Here is a 25,937-nt window from a genome sequence, read left to right as displayed (position 1 = left end):
ACAAACAAAATTTAATTATATTTTTTTACTTCATATGCAAATTTGTGTATAAGAACCCCAAGTGTTAAGTTCTTTACCTTTTTATAATCCAGTACCAAGTCATCCTTAACCCCTGGTGTACAGAACTCCTCTCTGTGCTGAATAAATACATGTCGTTACCCAAATAAAATATTAGAAGTATCATCCCATAATAAAGGGGGTTCGTGGTTGAATACAAAGCATCTTCCAGACTTCTTCACATCTCTTTTTAAAAATCTCTATGTCCAATTTAATAGGATTATAAACCCTCTTTATTATGATTTAAAAACTTTTATTATGGATTATCACAAACATTTACTTTAGGTACACTGCCAGGCCAGATTTACTAAGATGTACAATGTTTTCATACTGTGTAGCATATGGGAGATAAATAATACGCTGAATTAAACAGTATACTCTGCAAGTACTGTAATTTAAGATATTGTATCGAATTAAAAAATTAAATCACCAATCCAATCTCTTTATAATGAAATTAATAAATATCTTTTCAATGTTACAGAACTTTTACTTACATTTTGGGTAAATCCTTTGTGGGTGCATCTACAGAATTATTCAACAAAGCAACAAATTCCAGTATAATGTAGCCATCTGCAAAATTCCACTGACTGCATAATATGGTGTAAGTCGTTACTGCAGGAGGACAGTGAAAAATTAAAATACTGAATTGTCAATGGCCAGTAATGTTCATTCAATACCACACACAATACGTATCTAATCCTCTGAAAAGTAAGAGATTCCATAAGTAAATGCACAACATGTGTCCTAATTCATTTGTAACATTCAAAATTATTATATCAATGAAAATACTAAATACAGTTACATAGTGAATACCTTCACAATGGCCATGTTATGGACCGTGAACACCAATAAGAATAAATACACTATAAATTCCATTATTATATATATATATATATATATATATATATATATATATATATATATATATATATATATATATATATATATATATATATATATATATATATATATATATATATATATATATATATATATATTCCATTCTATACACATATAAAACTATGTTAATTATACTCAGCTAAGCAGAATATGACAAAAATGCTCATTTTGATACCTGTGTAAAGAATACTAATGACAAATGGATATGAAACCATCTCAAGGATAATGATACCTACTATAGTTTAGATTCCCTCAAAGCAATACCGTTTCAACTATTCTTAACAATGTGCATTTTAATCAAACATACTTGGTTTAGTTTCATTAAGGCTACTTAACATATGGCAAAATTGTATCCATCAAATGCAGTGGTGTACAGCCTCCCATAGGACAAGACAAGTGGTTACCTAAATGAAGGACTCGGGGTGTGGATAACCATTTCTCAGTAGCTGTACAGTACAGTACAGTAGTCTACATCACCATTCAGCCACCCTGGTCCTAGAGTCTCAACCTTCATCAATAACAAGGACCAATTAGAACCATGTAAAGAAATGACCCATGAATTAACTGTTTAATTCTTGGGGTGAACCATACAATTCCTAAACCTTGCAACCTTACAAAAATCATTTAACCATACACAACTACAGTACAGTACAGTGTAGTGACACGAACACTCAACAAACTGATCTTCAGTTAATGAGATTTAAGTCCAATAAATATTGACTTACCAATACACGTATTAACGCTGTTGCCAAAATTATATATACTGTATACAGTACAGTGCCCTTTTTTTTATTAGTCATGAAATTGTTTGTCAATGTTCACTTTGATGTCTAATTTATATCAATACATGACTTAAATACTGTAACTAAAGTTTGGTTATTTTAGTGTCATTCAAATATATGGCTACAGTTAATATATTATTTACTGTAATCCCATCAATAATGATGATGATGTGAATACACAGAGCCTTTGTATCTAAACAACTACAGTTGTATGAAACAAAATAAAAAGTACATCTTAATATATTTTTATGGTAAACTTAAAAATATTAGTTAGAATTAGAAAATGTACTTTTACACTAATATTTTGCCAAGGGCACAGTTTAATAATGGTTAGTTATGTTTTAAGATAAGCTCAATGAAAGAAAACAATGATTCTAAATACATGTACTGTACATAAAAATCTAGCAGGAGAAATTTCAATATTATTAACTTAAAGGTTCAGATTATATAAAGTACTGTACTTGTATTTCTGTAGTTCCTTATACTGCACATATGCTCAAAGTTAGTGATCCCTACAGTATGCGCAGAGGATCTCTCAAAGCCAGACACCACAAAAATTCCCATCAAATAAATATGTTAATACTGTCACATTAAATGAATTAACCAATGCAGCCAACTCTTAAAATACTGTCCTTTATTCACAACACAAAAGCAAACTCATGCATCACTTTTTAATAATAATGAAAAATGACTATGAAAGAGTAATATTTTCCCTAGTTGATGTACAAAGTACGTAGAGTTCATTAAATGTAATTTTGTATCTCCATATTAAAATATACATCAATCCAATTATTTTATGCAGGAGTTGCAGACATATAAGGAAATACACATCTAACTGCACATAATCATGAAGCTACCAATGACTTCACTAGACATGAAGTAACACATTATCTCTCTACTGTATATGAGACTGCTGATGAACTTGTTATCCTGCAGAGCAAGAGCTGTCAGAACAGCAGCAAATATAACCAACACCATGGTGATAACTTTTCAAGTTCATGAGCACAGCTCCTTAATACAATAGTACAGTATGTGGGTTAAATTCAAATCAAAAGACAGGGGATATAAAAGTAAACTTAATCAACTTGGAATAAATTTTCTAATTCAACCTAATTTTATAATTACTATTATCTTGTACAATCTTAGCACAACTTCAATGAGATTAAAAAGAAAAAATTGAGGTCTATTTAGGTCATATCACTCTGCCTACAACTGTGACTCAACTCATGTTAATAAGGCAATATAAGCATACAGTACCAACCTTAAGTGAAATAATTTAAGCAAAGTCAGTATTTGATTTTAATGAAGTATCCATGCATTTTAAAGAAAATCCCTTTAGAGTGAAGAATAATCTGCATAATTAAAAATAATTAAGTTTTAATCATCTACAATGCCATACTAAATATTGAGTTTCAGATTTAAATAAAGGCATCAATGAACAGTACAGCATTTGGACAAGCATCTTAACAGTGATGACTGAAGATTCTTACTCGTGTTTTTTTAAGATATCAAGTTAATGCCTCAAGGAACTTGAAGATGACAGCTAACATAGGTTTTTAGGAAGCCTGTTTGTAAAAGGACATTTTTTCTAAATTCAGTACAGTATAGTATGAAACTAAGGCATAATTTAAGTAGTTTTTTTACCCCCACCATATATATAAAAATCATAATTTTCTTATACCTTTAAATCTGATCTGGAGGTTTACAGAAAATTAGCCAGGTAATAGTTTGCACAGTATTGAATAATTTAAGGTTATCTAAATGTCAAACTTTAGATGTGTATTTAATATCCAATACTGAAGGACAGTACTCTGAAATTTATCTATAGATTAATGCACTGTACCTACAGTACACCTGGTTCAAATTTGCTTTTAATTTTCAGGGGATCTTTCCAAAAAATTCATCTTTCAAACAGACTATAATTACACATCACCTTCAATAAATACTCAAAAATTTATATATATGTATGTATGTATGAATATTGATTTTGGAAACAATCAATCATGAAATGGCTCCCCTATCTAATAATAGTGAGAACATTCCATATATAGTTGCTGTGCTGGGTTAATTATATGAAATATGAGCAGCTGTTTACTGGTACTAAAATAAACACCAATAAAATTTCAATATGGAAAATGCATTTCCAAAAGATACACGACTACAAAATCTCGTAAAAAAAAAAATAAGGCAAACGGCTGTCAGATTAAAAACTGGCATTTTGAATGATCAGACTTATTTCATATCTTCATGGTGTCAACTATGTACTATAGCAATTAACATACAAGTGGATGAATGAAGCACAAGAGGATATGTACATCATATCAGTCTCACAATTTTTAGGAAAGTGTGAGGGGATTAAACAGCCTACAGCCTGTGTTATTTCTATATTGACAACTGAATAAAACAAACTGAACAAGGTTCAAAGAGCATGAGCAAAGACAACCATTAGATAATGCGAGTCCTGTATTAAGATGGACCATCTATACTGTATGTGATAACCCTTCTAGTAAAGATCCTACAGCTTTGAGACTATGATTCATGACCATCTCTCTTAGGGCTGGCATTATAATTCTTTATATTACTGTACTGATCTCTATAATAACATGCATGTAACTTTCTATCTTAATCTGGGACTGTTCAATCCCACTCTTCACAAAGATATATTACTCCAACAAGAACTGAGGAAAGGCAAGAGTGCCATTTAATCATTGGACCCAAAGACTGAAAGAAGATTCATGAAGATGTAAACTATGTCCGAGTAGAGCGTCAGCACACTATAGATGTGCTCCTCGGGAGATATCTGGTGCCTGCGTCCACCAACCACCATCTGCGTATCGTACACAAGGTACTGGGGAGAACAAGCACGTGATGAGATTCCTGTGCCCAAATAATGCTTTCCTATTACACTGATTAAACCATAAAAATCAAGAATATTTTTCAATTCATCATATTTATCTTCTACAGAAGAAAGACAATACTTCATGCAAGAGATGTACAGGTACCGATTTTTAATAAAATATTCCAGATCCAATCTACGACTGTGCAAATTAGTGTGAAAGACAGAACTCAATAGCATAATAAAGAAGCAAATGCCTGAAGGACATTCTTCAGAAACAAAAATGCACAGAGCCCAAAAGAACAAATAAAAACAACAAAAAAGCTACTCATCATAAAACATCTGGTCAGTCTTCATTCACATAAGATTCCATATTTTTATAAGATGTTCTCAAAAGACAAACTATTAAAGCAAAACAAAAATATTATAAATAAAATTATAATGCAGTACAAAGAGTAACAATGGTGTCCTATCTTCATGAAATTCCAACTTACTGTAGTATTATAAAAATAAATGAAAATCTACACCATTAAAAAATTTCATAAATGCAAAAACTTATTTTTTAAATAGAAATAAAGTCAGAATATGTCTAAATGAATATCACATAAATAATGTTTTGGATGATAATCTCACACATTACTGTATGTAAATTTCCAAATCTGTTAAAATTCTTCAATTACTAAGAATGAAGCAGGATTTTACTAAGTACTGTATTAAGGTATTTCATGAAGAATTCCTTTCAAAATAAATGTTAAAATCATAATAGAAAATATAAGCATAATGTTATGGACATCTTTTCACACATCAAAAGTACAACAACACTGCAAATTTATTAAAAGTAAAAAAAAATTAAAATGAGTACATCAAAAATAGTAATGTGAACAACACAGTTCAGATCTCTCTTTTTAATCTGTTAATAAAAATAAATAAGATCACTTTCACCCGATGTCACATTTCAGTGAAATAAAATCTACCCGAGTACTGTACCGTAACATCAAAACAAGATATTATATAAACCTCAACCTCTAGTGACACCACCAGTGAGAGGCTAGTCATTAAAACTAATGAAGTCCATCATAGTTGATTCTGTATTAAAAAAGCTCAAGAGTTTATCACAGGTCTGAAGTAGATTGTTGACGGAGAAAACTGAGGAATGTTAAAATCCTTGGAAGATGGGACACTGAATTACTGACAAATATAAGACAAATTAGTAAAAATAAGGGAAAAGAATAATGTATCTGATGTCAAATATATCATATAAAGAGGATTAATGGTAAGGTCAAGACGGGATATATATATATATATATATATATATATATATATATATATATATATATATATATATATATATATATATATATATATATATATATATATATATATATATATATATACCTGGGGAGAGAGAGAGAGAGGGGGGGAAGAGAGACACTAGATCATGTTATGTATTTATCATGAGATTCAGCATAAACTACCCAGGTGTATAGTAGTGAGATACGTACTGCAATAAACAGACAGATGAAAATCACCTGAGGAATCCAATGACATAACTTAAATTCTTTAACAGTATACTGTAGTACAATAGTCAAGTAATGAGACAAACTTCTGTGGTCTCCAACAATGCCAACACTGTTCAGGAACAAACTGAATTTGCAAAAACAATGTAAGAGAATTTTGGTGACTTAAGTGCTGCATGGGTCTGGTATGTCCTTATTATAACTACTGTACTTGGTTTATGGAGTATTTTTGTTTTGTTTTAAAAGATGCACATGGGTTATTTCTAACTGCCCTGAACAATCTGCTGAAAAAATGTCAACCTAAAAATTCTTTACAAGTTTGAAACAAAACAAAATTACTAGTTATATCATGAGCGTATATCCACACACAATCAAACAAGCTCATTAAACATTTTTGTATTAGAAAACAAATAATATCCATGAAATGCAGAAAATTTCCAAACATTATCACTTCATCATGCAATCTTCCAACTAAACTTTTCAAAAAATGGTAGATGAATAGATATAAAAAACTTTTAATTTTACTGTTACATTCCATCAAGCTGAAATGAAAATTTTGGGGGAAAAGGAAGTAAAGCTAGAGTGTTTCTACCCAGGTGCTCTTGAACGTGTTGTAGTTCTGTCATACATTAAATACATCCCAAGGAACATTTGTTTCAAGAAGAGTGTGTCATGTTGTCTCTTATGATGTGGGAGTTACCGTCCACAGTATTTTGACTGAATACATTCCGAAAAAAAACTGCAAAAGATAAAAACTGGAAGGCCATTCGCTCACAAGTTACCTGTGTGACAATGAGAAGTAAGCGGCATCAAAATATGTTAAAAGGCTACATCTTTTTTTTAGGATGGAAATATATATCTGAAGTAAAGTTTAATCTAAGCACTTCATGACTATGGTTTATGAGGCCCGTGTCATTTCAGCCATTTGAGAGTCAAGATGGACTTCAACTGTTTGAATTACTGCCACGAACATATCAATAATGGCAAGTTTTTACCGTTTTCTTGCAAAACCTTAACTATTAATCTACATTTTCAAAACAGATAAAAATACACTATGTTAGGAGAAACTGCATAAGACCCACACGACTCCTTTAATTCAGAGTTTGAATAATGGAGATTTATTTTATTTGGTAAATTTAGCATCAACATATTCATTACAAGAATTCTTTGAGAGAATGTTTATAAACTGAATTAAATAAGAGGACTGAGCATTAATCCTCAAAGACCTTAATTCTATGTTAACTAATAATATCCTTAATACAAGGCTTTTTCATTCTATTACTACTATATATGCTCTACATCATAGGTACTGTATATAAATAAATCAACCTTAAATAGATCAAGTTTTCTTTTTCACTGATCTTAAGACTACTGCGACAAGAATGGTTGTTGGAACCACACTATCACATTCCCTTTGTTCTGTCATAGTCCTCAATCTCTCCCACCAAAGAGAGAAAGCAGAGCTATGAAAATGTTGATAACGTCAAGGTAGAGAACAAGTGCGCCAAAAATGTGCTCCTCGGGAGACATCTCGTGTTTTCGCCCACCCACGATCATCTGAGTGTCAAACACCAGGTACTGAAACATACAGAACACTTATGTCAACTGCTGCTCAAATTAAAGCAAGGAAGCTTCCAATGTCTACGGCTCACCCAAATTTTAGATCACTGCATACCAATCTCTGGGCAAATACCATTAATAAGAATTAATAGAAATGTCAAAACCAGGATTAGCATGCTCTCTTGAAGGAGTGCCTTACTATTACATATTGCAAATAAAAATAATAAGCATTATGATTTTACACTTATTTCTATAAATAGTTAACACTATAAAACTTGTTACAAGAAAAATGCCGTAATGAACCGACTTTTTTATTCATACAGAAATGAGGCCTATTAAAAATTCTGAGTTTTCTACTATATGACTGTTAGTGAACTAACTTTTACTGTGTTGAATAATATTTATTCAGTCTTGGTTGTAGCATAATACTGTGATACTCTTAATTTCTTACCCAAATCTTTTTTATTTACAGACAACAGTTTATAAGATCCTGTAATTTACATGGTACACCAGTAAGACTTCCAATATAGATATATACAACAGACCCCATATCATCTGCCTTACATATGAAGTGCCTTCTGCACCACTTGATGCAATTCACATGTAAAAAAAAAAAAAAATGAATGCAGTGCATGACTCATTTTCATTACATGGATTTCAACAAACCAACACATTTCCATGCTAAAATTCATGCTTACACCCAGTGGTGAAACATTAACTGCATTAACACACCTAGGTTATTACAGTGCAGTATTTCAAAACCAAATTTTAATTTACAATAAGTACTATGAGCAGTATAATAAATACACAAGGGTGAAAGTGCAAATATACATAATTATTTTAGAGCCACACTCGGAACTCCTCACACACCAAGTTGATTAATCCTTTACCTCATTACAAACTGATATATACTTCACCGATTTTTTTCTTGCCATTACAAGCTGAAGTACTAACTAAACACATGGCGAGTCACTGAACACACTATAGTGAGAAATGACCATGTGTATATCAAGCTATACAGTACTGTAGGTGCTGTACAGCCCGAGTATGCTAGACATATCTCACCATGGTGGCCAGAACCACTGTTGCCAAGTTGGTGACTATCATCTGGAGATCTGTTACTTCCTACAATAGTTTTAGCTTAACAACAATAAACTTGAGAAAATTTTCATAAATTTATCCATATTATTATTTGAATCGAGATACGAATTGCATTATCTAAGAATCTGATGAATTTCTGGTAATTTGTAGAAGTCTGGACACTATATATATATATATGAAATAATTTCAGTGTTTTCTTAGCAAGCTGGATCAGTCCCTTTAAATCAAATCTCCCATCACTTGCAATGCTTCCTGTTTTGATCATAAATTAGTGTTTTGAGTGTTGTGAGAGGGTTAACCAATAAGTTTTTAAGTTAAATCATTGTTTTCCATTCTGTGTTATTGTACCAAAGACTATTAAATGCTTATTATATTCATTGTATTTAAGATTTAAATGTACCTCCATAGTAGATGCCCTGTTCTTGGTCTCAATCAGTGCAGATTTTATGGGGTCTATTGTCTATAAAAATAAGGTCTCATAAATCTTAAATATTGCTTCTCCATTTTAAAATAATTCATTTTTATGAATGGTAACTGACAAATCCATGTAACACCCAAAGAAAGATTTTTCATGGATTACCACTAATACTAACATCTGTATATGCAATAAATGGGCACTGAGCATACTCCTGTGCAAGTGCATTATTCGAGACATGATGAAAGTGAATTCTATGAGTCTACTACCAGTAAGGGGCAGTATGGATAAAAGTGAATAGTACAGTACTGTACTAAGATTCTGGTACTACATTCAACCTCCTTCACTTCCCCAAACAGTAAGATTAAATATCCATTCAATGGTGGGTGAACTGGGGTTGCCCTGAGCATGAACCAATGACTTAAGGACAAGAGGCAAGCACTGTACACTTTGTCCATCTTAAGAAAAGGCAGGAATATCAATGTGCTAAAGATTGAACTACCAGCACAGCTCAGTCTGAACAGGGAGGCAAGGTAATGACTCGCCATCATAATTGGTCCAGGTATAAGGTGAGAAGGTTGATAACAACAAACTTATGGAATAAGGTTCAACAAGAGTATCCCATTTTATGGCAAAAAGGCAAAATGAATAAACTACGAGGTAAACTAACACAAACCACCAGTCAAAAAACAGTATGTATAAAAAATATAACAAATCTTAGATATATGCGGCTTTAAACAACTAATCAATTCATCAACCCGGATAACAAAGTCCTCAGTCACCACAGTATCATATATGTAATAGCCAAGACAAAATCAGTCAGGTAGGTGTCATTCCTGTTGGTCTCATTACCTACTGCAGCAGGATAAAGGTCAGGGGTAAGACAGGACAACATAAGTAATCAAAATAAGCCAATGAAGAATTACAATAAAGAAGAGTTCCAAAATAAATTACAAAATATTGATTGGTCATGTGACAAATTGCTTGGAGGTTAACGAGGCCTCGGAGTAGTTCAAAACTACTTTTACCGACGTTCTTGATGACAGTGCAGTTGAAGGAAATGAGAATAAAAGCTAGGACAACTGAACCCTGGTGACTAGCAAGATACTGGAATTAATCAGACACAGATATCAACTCAATCATGAGTTTAAAAGAAACAGACATCATGATGAGTCACACAAAGAATTTTGTAGGTTAAGAAACAAAGTACAATGAGATGTAACAGCTTCGGGGAATTACACAGGTATGGTAATGCTAGACTTGCAAAATGCCTTTAACAAAAGTTGATCATGATATAGTAAGTGAAAAACTGCAGGCTCTTGGCATTGGGTATTAGCTACAAGAAAAACAAATCATTGTTGCAAATATCACCAAGCTGATATCCATGCCAATAGTTTGTAGCGTCCCACAAAGGAGTATCCGAGGACATTTGCTCTTCCTGTGTTATGTAAATGACATGCCCATTGGTGTTAATTGTAAACTTTTGCTGTATACCGATGAAAGTGCTCTTTTAGTGTCAGGTAACAATCCAAATGTTATAACTAATCATCTGAACTGAAGTCAGGCAAACAGTGACTCACAGACAACAAATTATCAACTGTAACCTCAGGTGAAATACCTAGGGCTAACTCTAGACTCTTGTTTGTCTGGTGAATTAATTGTAGATAAAAGTTAAAAAAAGTAATGCCAGAGTAAAATATTTCTACAGAAATGCTAATACATTTGCATGACACTCATACAATGTCACTTGGACTATTTCTGCTTGTCATGGTACTCTGGCCTTACACAGAAGCTAAAATCCAAGCTCCAAACTATTCAAAACAAAGTGGTGAGGTTGATTCTTGACAGGAACGCAAGAGATCACTCTGGTCATAAAGTTCTTCAATCCCCGAACATGTTAAGTGTGATGGATAGTGAAGCAACTTAGGCTGAATCACACTAACAGGATTTTCAATGGACTATGCCCAGAATATCTAACATTAAACTTTGCATGGATTAGGGATATGAACCAGCAGGTATCATGCACTGTTCACCTACATTGCCTAAATTCATGCTGAAATGTATAACTGCATAGTTTATAAACAGACTTATCAAATTGTAAACCTACATGACAACTTTACTGAATAAACATTAATATTATTCAACAGTGCCAGCCATTGTTCAAGGAGTGCAAGTAGTTTTGGCAGGATGAAAATTCAATGGCCAGTTTCTTCTGCAATCTAGACTCAAGTAGCCCTATTGCTCAGTTTAATCTATATTCATATCCAGACCCAGAGACCAATTTACTGTGTATTTACCCAAAATTACTTGTTTAAAAATTACCATAACATAGCTAACATACAGCTCACAGGAGGGTTTTGGTTGGAAATCTCTCCGCCTGGCCCAAGAATTACTTTGCATTCATTTTAAATACGACTTATGGGAGAGTATCCATAACCCAGGTAGCATCTGTAGGTGTTATTCCCAGCAAGTCACTTGTGAGAACTCGTGAGGCCATGAAAAACAGTTCTTCAATTATTTTCCCTGCATCAAGCATCAGGAACTGCTCAACACTTAGTCCTTGACTGGCTATTTGTGTGTGAAAGAAAAACTTCTTGTGTAGATAAAAAAGTCTAAACAGTTTCAAACTGCAATATCAAAGCCTTTAGTTTAAAGCACAAAGTAAGTAATCTAGCCAAAGAAATGTTGTGCCAAATAATTTGTCACCTATAATAATAATAATACTGTACCTACTAGTAAATAAACAAAAGTGTGTCTTTTGAATCATCAGAGTAAAGTTGAAAGACTTCATGCAATAAAGAATAATGTTAAAATTTTTAATGATTACTATAATAATGGAGTTATAAATAATCCCGAGGAGGAGGAGCTACTCGGAACCACTGTGAGAAGACTCACTACCCACACCAATGAACGTAACTTTACAACTGTTCACTATCAAATTAATAAGACATTACAGTATAGGAGATTAAGAACCTGGCTGACCTTCAGTACTGGACCATCAAACAAATTTGTTTAATTAAAAACATGTTTGAAAAAAACTAATTCATTCTTAACAGATGGAGAGTGACAATTAAGTCAACACTTAAAAACATCAGTTAATTTAAGATTAATATCTTTTACTGATATTATACTCAAGGTAAATTTGAGGTAATCTGTACAAATGTTCTATGTTAGCAGGAAGCCGACAGCAAATATTTTGACGAAGTAATTTTTTAACTGAAGTGAAAAAGGCAATTGAATACAAGCTGAGAATTAACCACAGGCAGGGGAAAAAAGCCTGTGATGCTGACATGAGAGTGAATGTTTAGCACTTTTTGAAGTCTTCCCTTAAAATCAAACCTCCACAAGCAGTGCATCCCTCCAAAAAATGCCTATGTTCACAATTAATAATTTTGGTTCCACAGGTACTCATAATTTAGAAATTCACTGCACAGAAACCGATTGCAAAAATAAAAAAAGAAAAGTTGTCAAAACCATACCCTGTGTCAACAAGATGAAACAATACACAAACACATCAGAATGGAACTCTAGCAAGGTCAACAGATGGTTAGTTAGTGTGCAACAAATGAATTAGAGTAAGCTCAGTACCCACTTGGAATCAAGCCTGCACACACGGTTTTACCTGTACTGTATTAACAGAAAAATGCGTGCAACCAGACTTCGCCTTCAGTAATATGCAGACATTTGTCATGTACCGTACCGTACTATACTGACGGCAATGTGAAAGTAAAAATACACGTCATCATTTAACACTAATATTGGTGCCAATATAAATGTATTTTTCAGTTTTTTAATAGGCCAAAGGCAACTCACATTCACTAAATTTACATACAAAAATTACATCTCCAGCCACATACAGGGTTCAGGAAGGCGAATAATCATGTTCGTAAAATATGAAGCATTGTGGTAATACAGATCACCTCTGTTTTATTTCTTGGCAAAGTAGAAAAATAAAGCTAATTTGTACAGTGGTTCTAGTCAGTTGCAATCACATGACAATCACAACAATAGCATGCAGAGTACAGCATCTACATAAAAATTGTTTAGGGTTATGGGAAAGATGGAAATACAGTATACAGAAGTATACACAATGTCAAATCTAAAACACTAGTCTGTGGGTCAGGGGGAACAGGTGGTGAGGGAAGGGAAATATATATATCTGTTGGAGAAGAGTATAATCATCCCGTCTGTCATTGTAACTGTAAGCTGAAGGAACTAAATAGAATAATAGATGTATCAGGCACACAAGATATTTTTATCACTGCTGGAGCTAGAAGCTAACTAACATGTACCGTCGTCCGAAGAAGAAAACTTATAGGCTAAGGTAGTTACAGTAATATTTTTTATCATTTAAGATAACAGTTTTGCTCCCAGGATGGATGTATTTCATCCCCTGAAAGTATTACCCATATCTAAGTAGACCTCTCAACTCTTTTCCTATAAGTCTGGACGTAAAAGCTTTTTATAAACTAGAGAAAACAGTTCACCTTGACAGCATAATGCAAGCTTAAATGCTGATACAGCAACTCCATTGGGGACAGTGACGCGTGAGCTACTGACATTATATATACAGTACAGTATAGTACGCAGCTGTATGTTTACCTCTCATAAGTTGTGCTCCTACACCTACGACGTACATTTTACACCATGAAATATACACACAGTCAAACTCGCACACAAGACCTTTGAGTGTAATAAAAATAGATTATTTCTTTAAACTACAGCATATGAAATGAATTACAAACACACACAAGCATCATTTATACATGAAGACATGTTCACAAATATACTTACTTTTTCACACACACACAAAGGCATTGCCTATGCATGCCACAACTCGAGATGTAAACATTGGGAATGCTGGAAGATTATAGGCCTTTGAAAAGATGATGGGAAAGGACGGTGTACATATACTCGTATGTTGGCTACAACTTGTGTACACTATGTACGTTGGCCACACATTAGGGGTTAATAATCTATTTAGTGGCCATTGATTGTTGCCCTAAGTTAAGATGAGAAACAAAGTGGCAGCTCATTGCTTTTGTCAGCTACAGCATACAAAGTTGACTGCTGATTGGTGTTCCTACTCTTGCTTGGCACCGAGCCCTTGACAGCATAATGTAAGCTTATGTGTCCAGGAGAAATAAATATAACCAATGAAATAAAAAATGTAATGCAAAAATCACAATAAATCAAGTTCTTATTATGGTATTTAGGTGGAGCAGATACAACAAGCCATAACAGTTTCAACATTTTCATATCCTTTAAGTTCCCTTTATGACACACTGGGATCAATTGCAATCAAGACCGATCCCTAAAACCATTTAAGTCTTTATTAGAAAATGGGAATAAAAAATAATAATAATGTGGTATACTGGACACTTCAGCTGGCAACGGATGAGGATTTTCAATTACCGGTATAATGTCCAACTCCAGAATAAACTTTTACATACTGTATATGAAAAATTTTCATCCAACTTTAAGGAATAACTTCTACTGTTTATGTATGAAGTTTTATGCAGTACCCTCACTGACTACCAATTATAATATAAGTACCGACAGTTAGCAATAAATAAATAAGAAGAAACAAAAGAGGTTAATTAGCAAGCTACATACTGTACATATTAATACATACTGCAACAAAAACAAAAGCTGAAGATAAATCTAGTTGCATGTTATGCATGCTACAAAATAATGAGGTTCCCTTGCATATTTTCTGCTGTAAAACACATAAAATTTAATGCTATTTTAAAGGACAAGAATCTTTAATGTTCACTTAAGACACCGAGTTTCAAAACAACTTGAACAACAGTAACTCACCATTGAGAAGAGTAGAGCAATTCCACCAGCATAGACGGTGTCCAGGATTTTATTGTAAGTAAAGATAGCAATGATCCCAAAGAGGAACATGACCATGGTTGCCACAAACAGGTAGATCCCACAACCAGTGAAATCATACTGTAAAATAAAACATGAAGCTTTTACATTCAAACTGTCAGAGGGTGTGTACCTAACAATATATCTCAGAAGTTATTATATTACTGTATAATATACAATGTATATGCTCACAAGGTTCTGACCTATATACACACACAGGCAGACCCCAGTATACAAAGAGGGATTTGTTTCTGATTAAACATTAGTAAACAAAGATTTTGAAAATTTATGCATATGTTCCCATTGACCCTTATTATATAATGGGAAATATGATCCTATAGAAAAGATCTTTCCCCAAAATGTATTAAAATTATGCAAAATGCTTAAATAATATTTTTTTATAAGGAAACCAATTAGCATAAACAAAAATAACACTGGTATTAATAGAGTACAGTACATGTAGTAATTAGTTTATTTAATCCAGATTACCAACACCAACATTATCTGGTGCAGCATTAACGTCTGGTGCTGTACAAGAAACCCTCAAGTTCATAGCTTTATTATTATTTTTTGTGTGTGTGTATGATTTACTACCTAGGTGACCCTAAGGCCTGCAATCTTCAAACACAAGGAGCAACCATGATTATTATTACTGCACAGTACCACATACATACATATATAAAAATACAGTAATATCTCCTTTAGCCGGAATCCCTTAAACCTGAAACTCTCCGATAGCCGGAATTGAAATTTTCTCGGAAAATCTTTCCCAAAGCCGCAATTTTGCGGAAAATTCCGGCTCTGGAAATAATTTTCCGAGGGGCACATTTTCCAGAAAATTCTCAAAAACGTTTTCCGATACCCGAAAAATTCCGGGGATAAGGGATATTTTTCGGGGTTCTAGAGATGACATAATGGGCAATTTCTGGAACTTCCGAGAAATTTTTCCATTACCCAGGAAATTTCGGGGACGAGATATTTTTTTTCCGGCTTTGAGAGAGTAGTCTCGTTACCCGGAAATCTCTCATTCCCGGAAGTGCTCTGCACCAATTGTTCCAGCTATCACCGTATATAGTACTGCTTAATCCTAGTATGTATAGTACAGTAAAATATTTACTACTGTGACTAACCTTGGTCTGTGTAGCAAAGAGGGTAATGAGGAAGCAGATGACGCAGGTTATTCCTACAGTCATGAAAACAATTTTGGTATCAAAAGTTGAAGCAATGGTCCCAGCCATGTAGCTCAGAGCAAGTGTGAACAATCCCAGTACGATGAAATTTCCGGGCCAACGGCGACGAATACCCGAACAGCAAACCAAAGACAGGTAGGTCACCAAAAACACAGCATATGAGACGAAGTAGACCCACATGTGTTTCTGCACAAATGTTCGTACTCCAGCGCTGTTGGTCAGATCACAATATTAATGAGCAGGTCCATAAATGAAGCTATTTATTTTATAATAGAAAATTATTAAGGAAAATTACAACATTGAGCTAAATTAAAATTATATAGACTAGTTATTTAGCTATAAGACACCATGTCAAGTGATCACTTAACACTCATAAATACAGAGCATGATTGGCAGTACAGTACGGAACAAATCTTACAAACGACAAATCAGTCAAACACCTCCCACCTATCTGTATCATAACTACAGCCAATTCAAAGGAGAAGAACAGATGAAAAAAATAAGTAAATAAAATGAACACTACATAACCGAGTGATTTTATATCAAAGGAGTAAGGCAACAAATGCCCAAGTTAAAAAAACAATATTTGTCATAAAAACAATGGCTGTAAATAACAGGTATATAAGCCAAGTTAAGTAGGATGATGGGAGGAAAATATTGTATACTCGTATATATATATAAATGATAATGCATCTCTGGCACGCAAACTAATCCATCCATCCATCCATCCATCAGAGAAATATAAAGAAAGAGAAAGCAGAATATCTAAATAATCTTGAGGTACAAATACAATCCCCAAGAACTCTGGTAGTAGCTAATATTGATTGATTGTGGTAATTACATCACTGGCGACGCAACAGCTCAGGTTTATATACCGCCGAGTTAAAATAAAAGCTTAGAAGACTAAAATCAAATAATGCAAGGTGTAAACATAAATAATAAATAGCAGAGGACTTTCATAAAAAAACCTTTAAATGTTAACAGATAAAACTCAATACATGCGTAGAAGGCTGAATTCCTCTACGAAGGAGAGGACATCCCTTCCCATATGATAATGATAACTGCCACACAGCACCAGAGAGAGACAGCAAGACCCGTCTCCCTCCGGCACCCATCAATAAAACAAAAGACATTCCAACAGTGTTAAATATTATAATGAACTCTTAACAAACTCCTATAAAATTTTTCCCTCCTCAGTCAATAAATTGCCACTACTGTAGCCCGAAACAACCACACTGCAAGTTTAGATATTTTTAAGTCCTACTACAGAAAGAAAGGAATCACTCTAAACAGTCTAACTCTTTCATGCATCAGAGGACTTATAAACTAGACAAAATAAAAGGCATTAATAACACCAGTAACACATATAATCAACCTGTCTAACAGCATCAACATTGTGTCAGATGAGCATGTCTGCCAGAGTAACACATCAAGAAAAATGATGATGGTAATTATAGGCCTATTAGGATGTAGTATCCTGTAAGGTTTCTAACCTTAATATGAGCAGTTTATGTTCAAGTAGACAGATAACTTCATGATAATATCCTATACAGCTATCAATCAGATTCTAAGGGCTCTCGTTCAACCTACTCCTACTTGATCCATCCTACTGACAATATCAAGACTCGAATAACTCATGAAAATTACACAGGGATGGTAACAAATGGTAAACAAAAGGTCTTTGACACAGTGGACCATGATAACTATATGAAAAACTGCAAGTTCTTGGCACTGGATTTATTGACATGTTTTAGTCCTATCTTGACAAAAGAAAACAAATTTGCTTTTGCAAATAATAAACTCGACACCAGTGATGATAGCTTGTAGTCCCACAAAGATGTAACCTGGGATCTTTGCACTTCCTTTATGTAAATGGCATGCCCATTAATGTTAATTGTAAACCTTTGCTGAATGCTAATGATCCAATGTACTGTATGTGTGAATTGAGAAAGGGAAAGGAGTGATTGGTAAAGAAATGTAATTGAGAGGGGGAAGGAAGACCGAGAACGGAGACCAAGGAGATGGAAACATAGGGTCAAGGACTCACTGGAAGTAAGAGCAGTGGACATTTAGGAAGCAGCAGTGTACATGAATGAGCAGAGAGTGTGGCAGCAGGTGATTTCTGAGGATAGATGTGATGCAGATGGGTGATGCAGGTTAGAGTGAAATGACGGGTAAACCAGATTTGAAGGCCTTGTTGTGGAGGGGAAATAATATAGCAGAAACTATTTTTTATAGCATGAAGAATGAATGAGTGATAATAAATGAAGGAAGAATGTTTAAGGTTGTCTGTTCTTGATTCTGGCCATCCTGCATTAAGAAGGAAATGGTTTCAAAAGGTTAAAAGATGAAAGTACTGTATACAGAAATAAAAACTTACTGAAACGTAAAAAGGGACACAATACATAGTGTGATCAACAGCTGGACCATCAGGATGAGGTACACCTTCCTGATAAAAGCATGTCGGATGGCCTTGTCAGAGAACGAACCACCGAACTGATCTGGCAGCACTTCTTCCTTGGGTACTGCATCCCCCCGATTACCGTCCTGGATTGGGAACCCGCCACCGCTGGCATCATAAACTGGCTGAGCCTGTCAGGAACAGATATTATAAGTAACATATCTTGATCTGCAAATTGGTACAGTATGTGACTTACAAATTTTGCATACACTGACCAACAAAAATCTAATTTTTTAAAGCACAATATAATTTACTGTAATTACTATTTAGGAGCACTTTTATGCACCACAATGTTAAATATACTAAAGACTAAAGTACAGTACTGTACTACAAACAAAACTATTAAATTAAGGTACCAAGTATGTAACAACTACAAATATAGTGGAATACACATTATGCATTATAAATCTCCAAACTGGTGTACAGAATGATGTTTGGGTTAGTTATTAGCCTGTAGACTTGTAAACAAAAGTATTTGTAAATTACTAACCAATGAAATATTGTTCAAAGACATTGTAAGGTTTGATATGGTAGGTATGTCATAACTATGGGCATTTTAAAATGCACATTACAGTATACATCAAACATCTCCAAAGTGGTGGAATCAAAGATGACATTATCAGATTTTAGTATAGTAGATCTGTAATAAATATTTTTGTCAATAACTAGTTCAGGCAGTGAGAAAAAAACAAACACCACTGACCCTGACCTCTGACCCCAAAATTATGAGAATCACTATGAGTGGCCTATACTGTATATGAATAAGCAAAAATAACTAATATCAATGATCCATGAAACATAAAATGATCAGTACCTGCCCAACATAATGAGTGCAGTTTGCAACAGACACATCCACATGGCCAGTACCCATGCTGTAGTGTGCCACAGACCCAACTACTGGGATTGGGTTACTCTGTGCAATAACACTTTCCATAGTACCCTATGCTTTTGTGCCAAAAAAAGGAAGGAGTGTCACAGCAAATTACAGCAAGAAAACAGTAATAATCATAAAATGGAAGATTGATCCTGAAATCTTATTTTATAACCAACTTAGGATCAAGTAATTCTGTATAGTTGACAAGTAGGATAGTGATAAAATGAATAAATAATTATATAATCATTCACTTTCATACATAGGGTCCCAGAGAATAGCCACTTGGTATGGAGGTGCACTAAAAGGAGTCTCGAAAAATTTTGTTACGAGCACAACATAACACACTCCAATCCTCACATCAGTCACAAAGTGATCAACTGCTCCAGATCCACCTGATCTAAGAGCACCAATGTGAGAAAGAAGGGAAGAAGAGTCATTTGATCCTGATTCAGTTATATGAGGGGATTTCAAGACAGTCCTCCATTCTTAACCTTGGTCAGGATGTAACTATTTACTCTACACCAAAACCAGCGACAATGGTACACACACACACTCACTCGATCCAAAATGTGGGAAAATACCGTTCAAGTTTAAAAAAAAAAACAGGGAAAAATACTGAAATTAGTTGGGAATTATTTTCCTATAAAAATTAATACCAGCAGAGTAAGGGGGGGGGTGTTAACATTCCCTTTTGTGGCTAACTTCACTCATCTGCTGAAACAAGGGGAATTTTCTTTAAATTATGACAAACTCTTAGTGACTCGAGTGATTATTGGAGGATATCAATAATAAGGTGCAACATGTTAAGAAATGAAATAGGTGAAAGAATAACATTGGATGGGGACGGGGGGCAAACCAAAAAGCTCATCCCCAAGAAATGAACAAATTTAAAGACTATATTGTCTCTACACATCAGTAAACCACAAGACCCGAGCTGAGGCACACAGCAGCATGATCACATCACTGGTGCATGATTTCCAAGTCCTTAATTTTCATTCACAAAAATAAAAGATTAAGCTAAAACTTATTTTGTTGTGTCACATCATTATAAATATCATAATAAAGACTACACACACACACACACACTTCACCAAGCCAACTGGCTACTCGAGTTATGCAAGACAATGAAGCCAAACAAATGCCTTAACCTCCACTTACAACATTAGTAGTATATTTAATACATATTTTCTTTAAAACCCATAATACTTTTCAACCGCAGATGTATAAAAACAAAAAGGAAAAAATTATCACCGAAAATGATGGAATGCCTCGCTCCACATACGCTACAAAGTCCAACTATTCTCAAATACTGTAGTACAGTATACACAAGCAGAAACTGCAGATTATCACCCTCAGTAGATATAAGTGACATGATGAATACTGTACTTGTATGTACAGTATTGTAATTTGATCTACAAAATATATTTTAATCTGCTGTAAAAACAAACAGACATTCCATACAGATTGATATTTAAACTTCTGAGTCAAACTGGATTCATATTTATCTTTGGAAAATAATTTATGGAAAATGGTGCCTACAAAACTTTCTCGAGATGCCTATGATATAAAGATGCATAAATACCAAATTTCATTCAATCTCAAGTTGCATAATGAAAACAACTTTTTACACTAAAGGACAGAAGACACAATGCAGTGCAGTACAGCGAATTTATCGGCTACCAACTTCCTCTTCAAAATCTCAATCGCACGATAAAGAGAAGAGCCACGACAAAAGAAAAAACATGTTGAAGTTGACTCATCTGTTTGTTCCGGGTCCAACATACCCCGAGGACTGTAAATAATTATCACAAAATGTAAACCAAAGGCGTTATATTCCTGGTCCTAAAATATTACACAAATGTTTACCTGAATACCCAAATATGTATAGTCCACAACATGATCAGAGTGCCTGATTGTGCATATCTGGTAGTGTTGAACATGTGGATGACCCATGATATGATGATAATAGTGACAGTGATGTAGTGGAATTTGATGAAGATGACTAGAAAGTGATCAGTGTGTATGTGAGCAAAAATACAATCGAGTGTGTGTGTGTGTGTGTGTGTACATGCACATTTATACGAGCCTGTGTAATATCAGTAGAGGTATCACCGTTCCCAGGGAAGTCGTCCTGTAGCATTTACAGAATAAGAATTGAGTGTCAGGAACATAGGCGCCACATTGTAAGGACATTATCTAATGGATTAATCATTTATCAGACACTCCTCAGGGATGTATCTTGTCCATTATGAGAAGAATAACAAACACATACATATGCGCTTCCCCCCCAAGGGGAGTCTATTATGTGTTCTATATACTGTACTATACAGTATATTAATTTAGTTTTTCAAGTTATCTACATTAATTACTACAAGCACCCAAACAATATACAAAGACTACAACTCATTACTGATGCAACCATTACCGTAGAGCCTGCAAGCATTCTCATCATTAAATACTGTATAGTGTACACTTTACCTGGTTAGCACAAATACTCTCAAGAAATAAAGGTATAAAGACATGTCAAACCCATTATCCTTCACACACAAGTTCTCTCATTGGCAGGTGGGTACCATGCTCATTTGTTCTGTTGGGTCTTTGTTGCCGGAGGTTGGTAAATATTCCGTTTACTGAGAAACGAGGCATCTGTGCCCCTCCCCAATGTTGCTGCAACCCACCCACCTGAGGCTGCCTAATGTAAGTGCCTCCTTGGGGATACATCCTAGGCATTGGTTGACCTGCCTGTAGCTGTTACACCAACATGAGAGAAATAAAAGAATAAAGTAAGGAAAAGGAGTAAAAGTACTTTTACTGCATATATATATATATATATATATATATATATATATATATATATATATATATATATATATATATATATATATATATATATATATATATATATATATATATATATATATATATATATAAATGACAGCTGAGCTCCTGTGGGCAATTCAGATAAAAAAAAAATTTATGTTAGTGAGTTTCTGTGAGTTTGACAGTCGATTGTGGATGGAGACAGAATGAAAGAAGTGGACCGTTTCAGATATTTGGGAATGAATGACAATAAATGGAATGATGAACCAAGGAAGGAGAGAAAGTAATAGATATATTGAGATATGCATCAAGATTGAAAACCTTAAGAATAAGACACACTGATGGTGATGTACGGGGGAACAGTCGACTCAACATTATATAAACTGTAATAGCGTAAAGCACATTTTAAAGTAAGAAGAAGGTGCAAATAACGTACAACAGGTATGACATGCTTAAGAGCTGAGAATAAGACAACAGAAATAAAGAGTTGAACTGAGAGTAGTGTTTGGCAGCAAATAGGTCTAGGTCAAATCAGATGGTACAGTACAGACAAAGAGAGAATGTGAAGAGAAAGATTAATGGATGATAGGAGGGAAAGAGGATGATTAAGAAAGAAATGAAAGACTGGGGTGAATGATACACTTGAGGTGATGCAGAAGAGGGCATGAAAGAATGGAGAGCATGTTGTCGAATGATTATTGGGGAAGGACACACTAATGATGGGTTATGCTGCCGGTTTGTGTTACCTGACAGACGTACCCCTGGAATGTGAAGAACATTCTTGTAGATCTCAACACAAGCTAATGCCCTAAGAGAAGAAAAGCCACTGTGGTGCAAAATCTATGAGTTATGTCTTCCAGAATAGGGTCAACTTACAGAACTCGCATGTGCTATAAATTACAGGGTATGTGTAAGGACTTCAAGAGAGAGACGAGAGAATTGGATTTTGGAACTGGAAATCCAACAAAGCTGACAACAAACAAGGGAAGGTCTACATGTGAAAGCTGCTGTATCACCTACAATAACTTAGTTCTCTCAGCCTTGAGTGCCAAATTTTTGCCTCTCACACCCTTCTCTGTGGGCTAGGATTCCAACATGAGGACTGTAGTACTTATTCAATTGTGTCAGCTGTCAATATTAGGAGTTAGCTTCAATGGCAACCCAAATAATTAATGAGTAAATACACGAGTCTACTTCAACAAGTGGCTGGCTATAAATGTAATAATTTTGCACATTTCACATCATACATTTACACCCCCCCTCCCCTCAACACAACAAATCCTTTTTAAAACAATCTATTGAAAATATTCATATAAAAAATTATCAAAGTAAACAAATCAATATACATATGTAAATGTAGTGTAATACAATACTGTATACTGTACTCACATAAGCACCTGGCTGGCCAGCAAACCCAGGCTGGGTAGAATAAGGTGGAGGTGGATAGGGTGGAAATGCTGTAGCTGGCTGAGAAGAATAGTTTGGAGGAGCAGCATAGCCAGGCTGGGTAGGGTAGCCTGTGTTTGGAGGTGGTGCATTTGGCATGGTCCACCCAGCTAGACCACCACTGGATTTATTTGGGTCTACAGGATAGGGGGCAGACATCCTGGGGGAAGAATCATCTCTAGAGCATAATATAAAATATAATAAATTTCTAGAGTACAGTTTAATCAAAACGTATGCATATACAGCACTTATTGTACAGTACTGTACCTAAAAAGAAAAGGCACAAATAACAGTATTTAGAATTACACCAAGTCAATCTAGCCACCATAATATTGTACATCCTGCGATTCTAACTAGTATTATTGTAATGCATAGCAACGCACATTGCTAATAGTGCCTGTACAGTTTATTGGAATTCTATGAGAAAAAATGGCTGCTAAATGCAAGTGACCCCCAAAACCTATTTTCTATCAAATTTCATGAACAGGCAGCTGTTACTACAGTACGGGTTAATTCTGGGAAGAAGACATCATACCTCGCTCCCTTTGACAACCCATTACTGTACAACCATCACCACCAAAAGCAAGAGATCAGAAGCAGAGGCTGCCCCCCTACAAATAAGAGGTATAATTAGAGCCACGTTATCTTGGCATTACCTAGTGACACCAATACAAACCAACCATAATTTTTTATTAACATCCAACACAAATAAACAAGCTCCACTTATGTGATGTCCACAGTAAAGAAGAATATCCTTAATGCTTAACTCCCATCAAGGCTTAAACTTAGACCTTGTGTGTGAGAAATAGGACTGCTACTACTGAACAACCTAGTGTTTAATACTGTACTGTATCTACTGCCAGATTCAGTTTTGAATGGAACTGGACCAACCTGTTCCTGAATGTCATCTCTGGACTAATTTATCACTAACTATCAAACTTCACTAATGGAGCTATAAAAACTTTCCCGCCAACACTCATTCCAACTATAGTACCTGACACTTTTTTCAAGGGCTAGGGAATATGGATAATTCCCAAGGAATTAATAAAATTTCACAGCTGAAAAACCAATTCACCCACTTCTAGGCACCCATTGGAGAACTAGCCTCTAATATTCTGACTAGATATCTTCCTAAAAGTCTGCTCTAGTAAGAATTGTTTTTATTAACTGGGTACCAAATTAATGGACCTTGAATAAGCTAACCATCTAATTTCTTAATAAGCCTATAAAAAGGTTAAAAATTGCTTTTGAGTTATGGGTCCCCCCCTCATCTGAACATCCAAAACTACACCAACACATACAGGACGTACTATACAATATAAGGCACATAATGTTAGTAAAGTATATTGTAGTTATATTTGTAAAGAGTTAAAGGAATATTGCTTTGAAACATTATGTAACTACACATGGTGTGTACAGTACTGTGTTGTTAAAGCTGCACACTGACTGTGCTGCGATAGCATGCTGTGATTACTATAAAGCACAGTGCTGTGAATACTGTGACACTATTGCACTGTATATTGTAGTGCAAGTGCACTAATAGTGTGTAAGTGCACTAATAGTGTGTAAGTGCAACATTCACCAAGCAGAAATACCCAAAAATCTTCTGGGTAAATTCCCAGAAGCTGAGCAAGACACTCACCTGCCTTGCCTTATTTAGCATGACACATGGAGGGTCATCTTGTTTTATATTGTACAGTGGGGATCATTTTACGAGGGTCTCGCGTGCGTGGTTATCGCTTACGCGATTGGTTGAAATGTGACCATGCAGTAGTTACAGCCTAAACGGAAAGCCATGTTTATCGCGAGTAACGGTTTAAAGCTAATTTAGCGAGATTTCACTTATTTAGCCCAAATATTTGTGATTTTAGTCGATTCAGTTATTGGACATCATAAGTGCTTTAAAATACTGCAGGGGCAGTGTTCATTCCAAACAGTCTTTAAAACTCATTGGTTCATATTATACTACTGTACTGTACTGTACTGTATGTTGCATCAATGTGTCTATAATTTTGGAGACCTCATTCCCTAAAAACTTAATCCACCTCTCCAAACACATGTTTCTAGGTTGTTCGATTTATACAGTTCATCAAGACACCTT

The 25,937-nt window shown here is 34.6% G+C and overlaps 1 protein-coding gene across 4 annotated transcripts in view; it reads right to left on the bottom strand.

Moving 5' to 3' along the window:
- Positions 1-293: 293 nt before the first annotated feature.
- The window catches only part of LOC121855914 (protein lifeguard 3-like), a 28,213-nt gene continuing 2,569 nt past the window's right edge, over positions 294-25,937 (bottom strand). For 2 of the 4 annotated variants that reach the window (XM_042351108.1, XM_042351105.1), the window contains 6 exons: positions 23,780-23,996; positions 21,657-21,701; positions 18,616-18,827; positions 16,176-16,446; positions 14,989-15,126; positions 4,452-7,670 (listed from right to left, as the gene is read on the bottom strand). In XM_042351108.1, the coding sequence (XP_042207042.1) occupies positions 7,524-7,670; positions 14,989-15,126; positions 16,176-16,446; positions 18,616-18,827; positions 21,657-21,701; positions 23,780-23,995 (1,029 nt within the window). In that variant the 5' untranslated portion in view covers position 23,996 and the 3' untranslated portion in view covers positions 4,452-7,523. Of the gene's footprint in view, positions 7,671-14,988; positions 15,127-16,175; positions 16,447-18,615; positions 18,828-21,656; positions 21,702-23,779; positions 23,997-25,937 lie in introns of all 4 variants that reach the window. The other 2 variants (XM_042351106.1, XM_042351107.1) reach the window with 2 other exon arrangements.

The sequence above is a fragment of the Homarus americanus genome, unplaced genomic scaffold (assembly GCF_018991925.1).
Source record: "Homarus americanus isolate GMGI-L3 unplaced genomic scaffold, GMGI_Hamer_2.0 scaffold19117, whole genome shotgun sequence".
In the NCBI taxonomy this organism is placed as follows: Eukaryota; Metazoa; Arthropoda; class Malacostraca; order Decapoda; family Nephropidae; genus Homarus; species Homarus americanus.
Note: the sequence above shows the minus strand (reverse complement) of the source record. Positions and strands in the feature narration are given on the sequence as shown.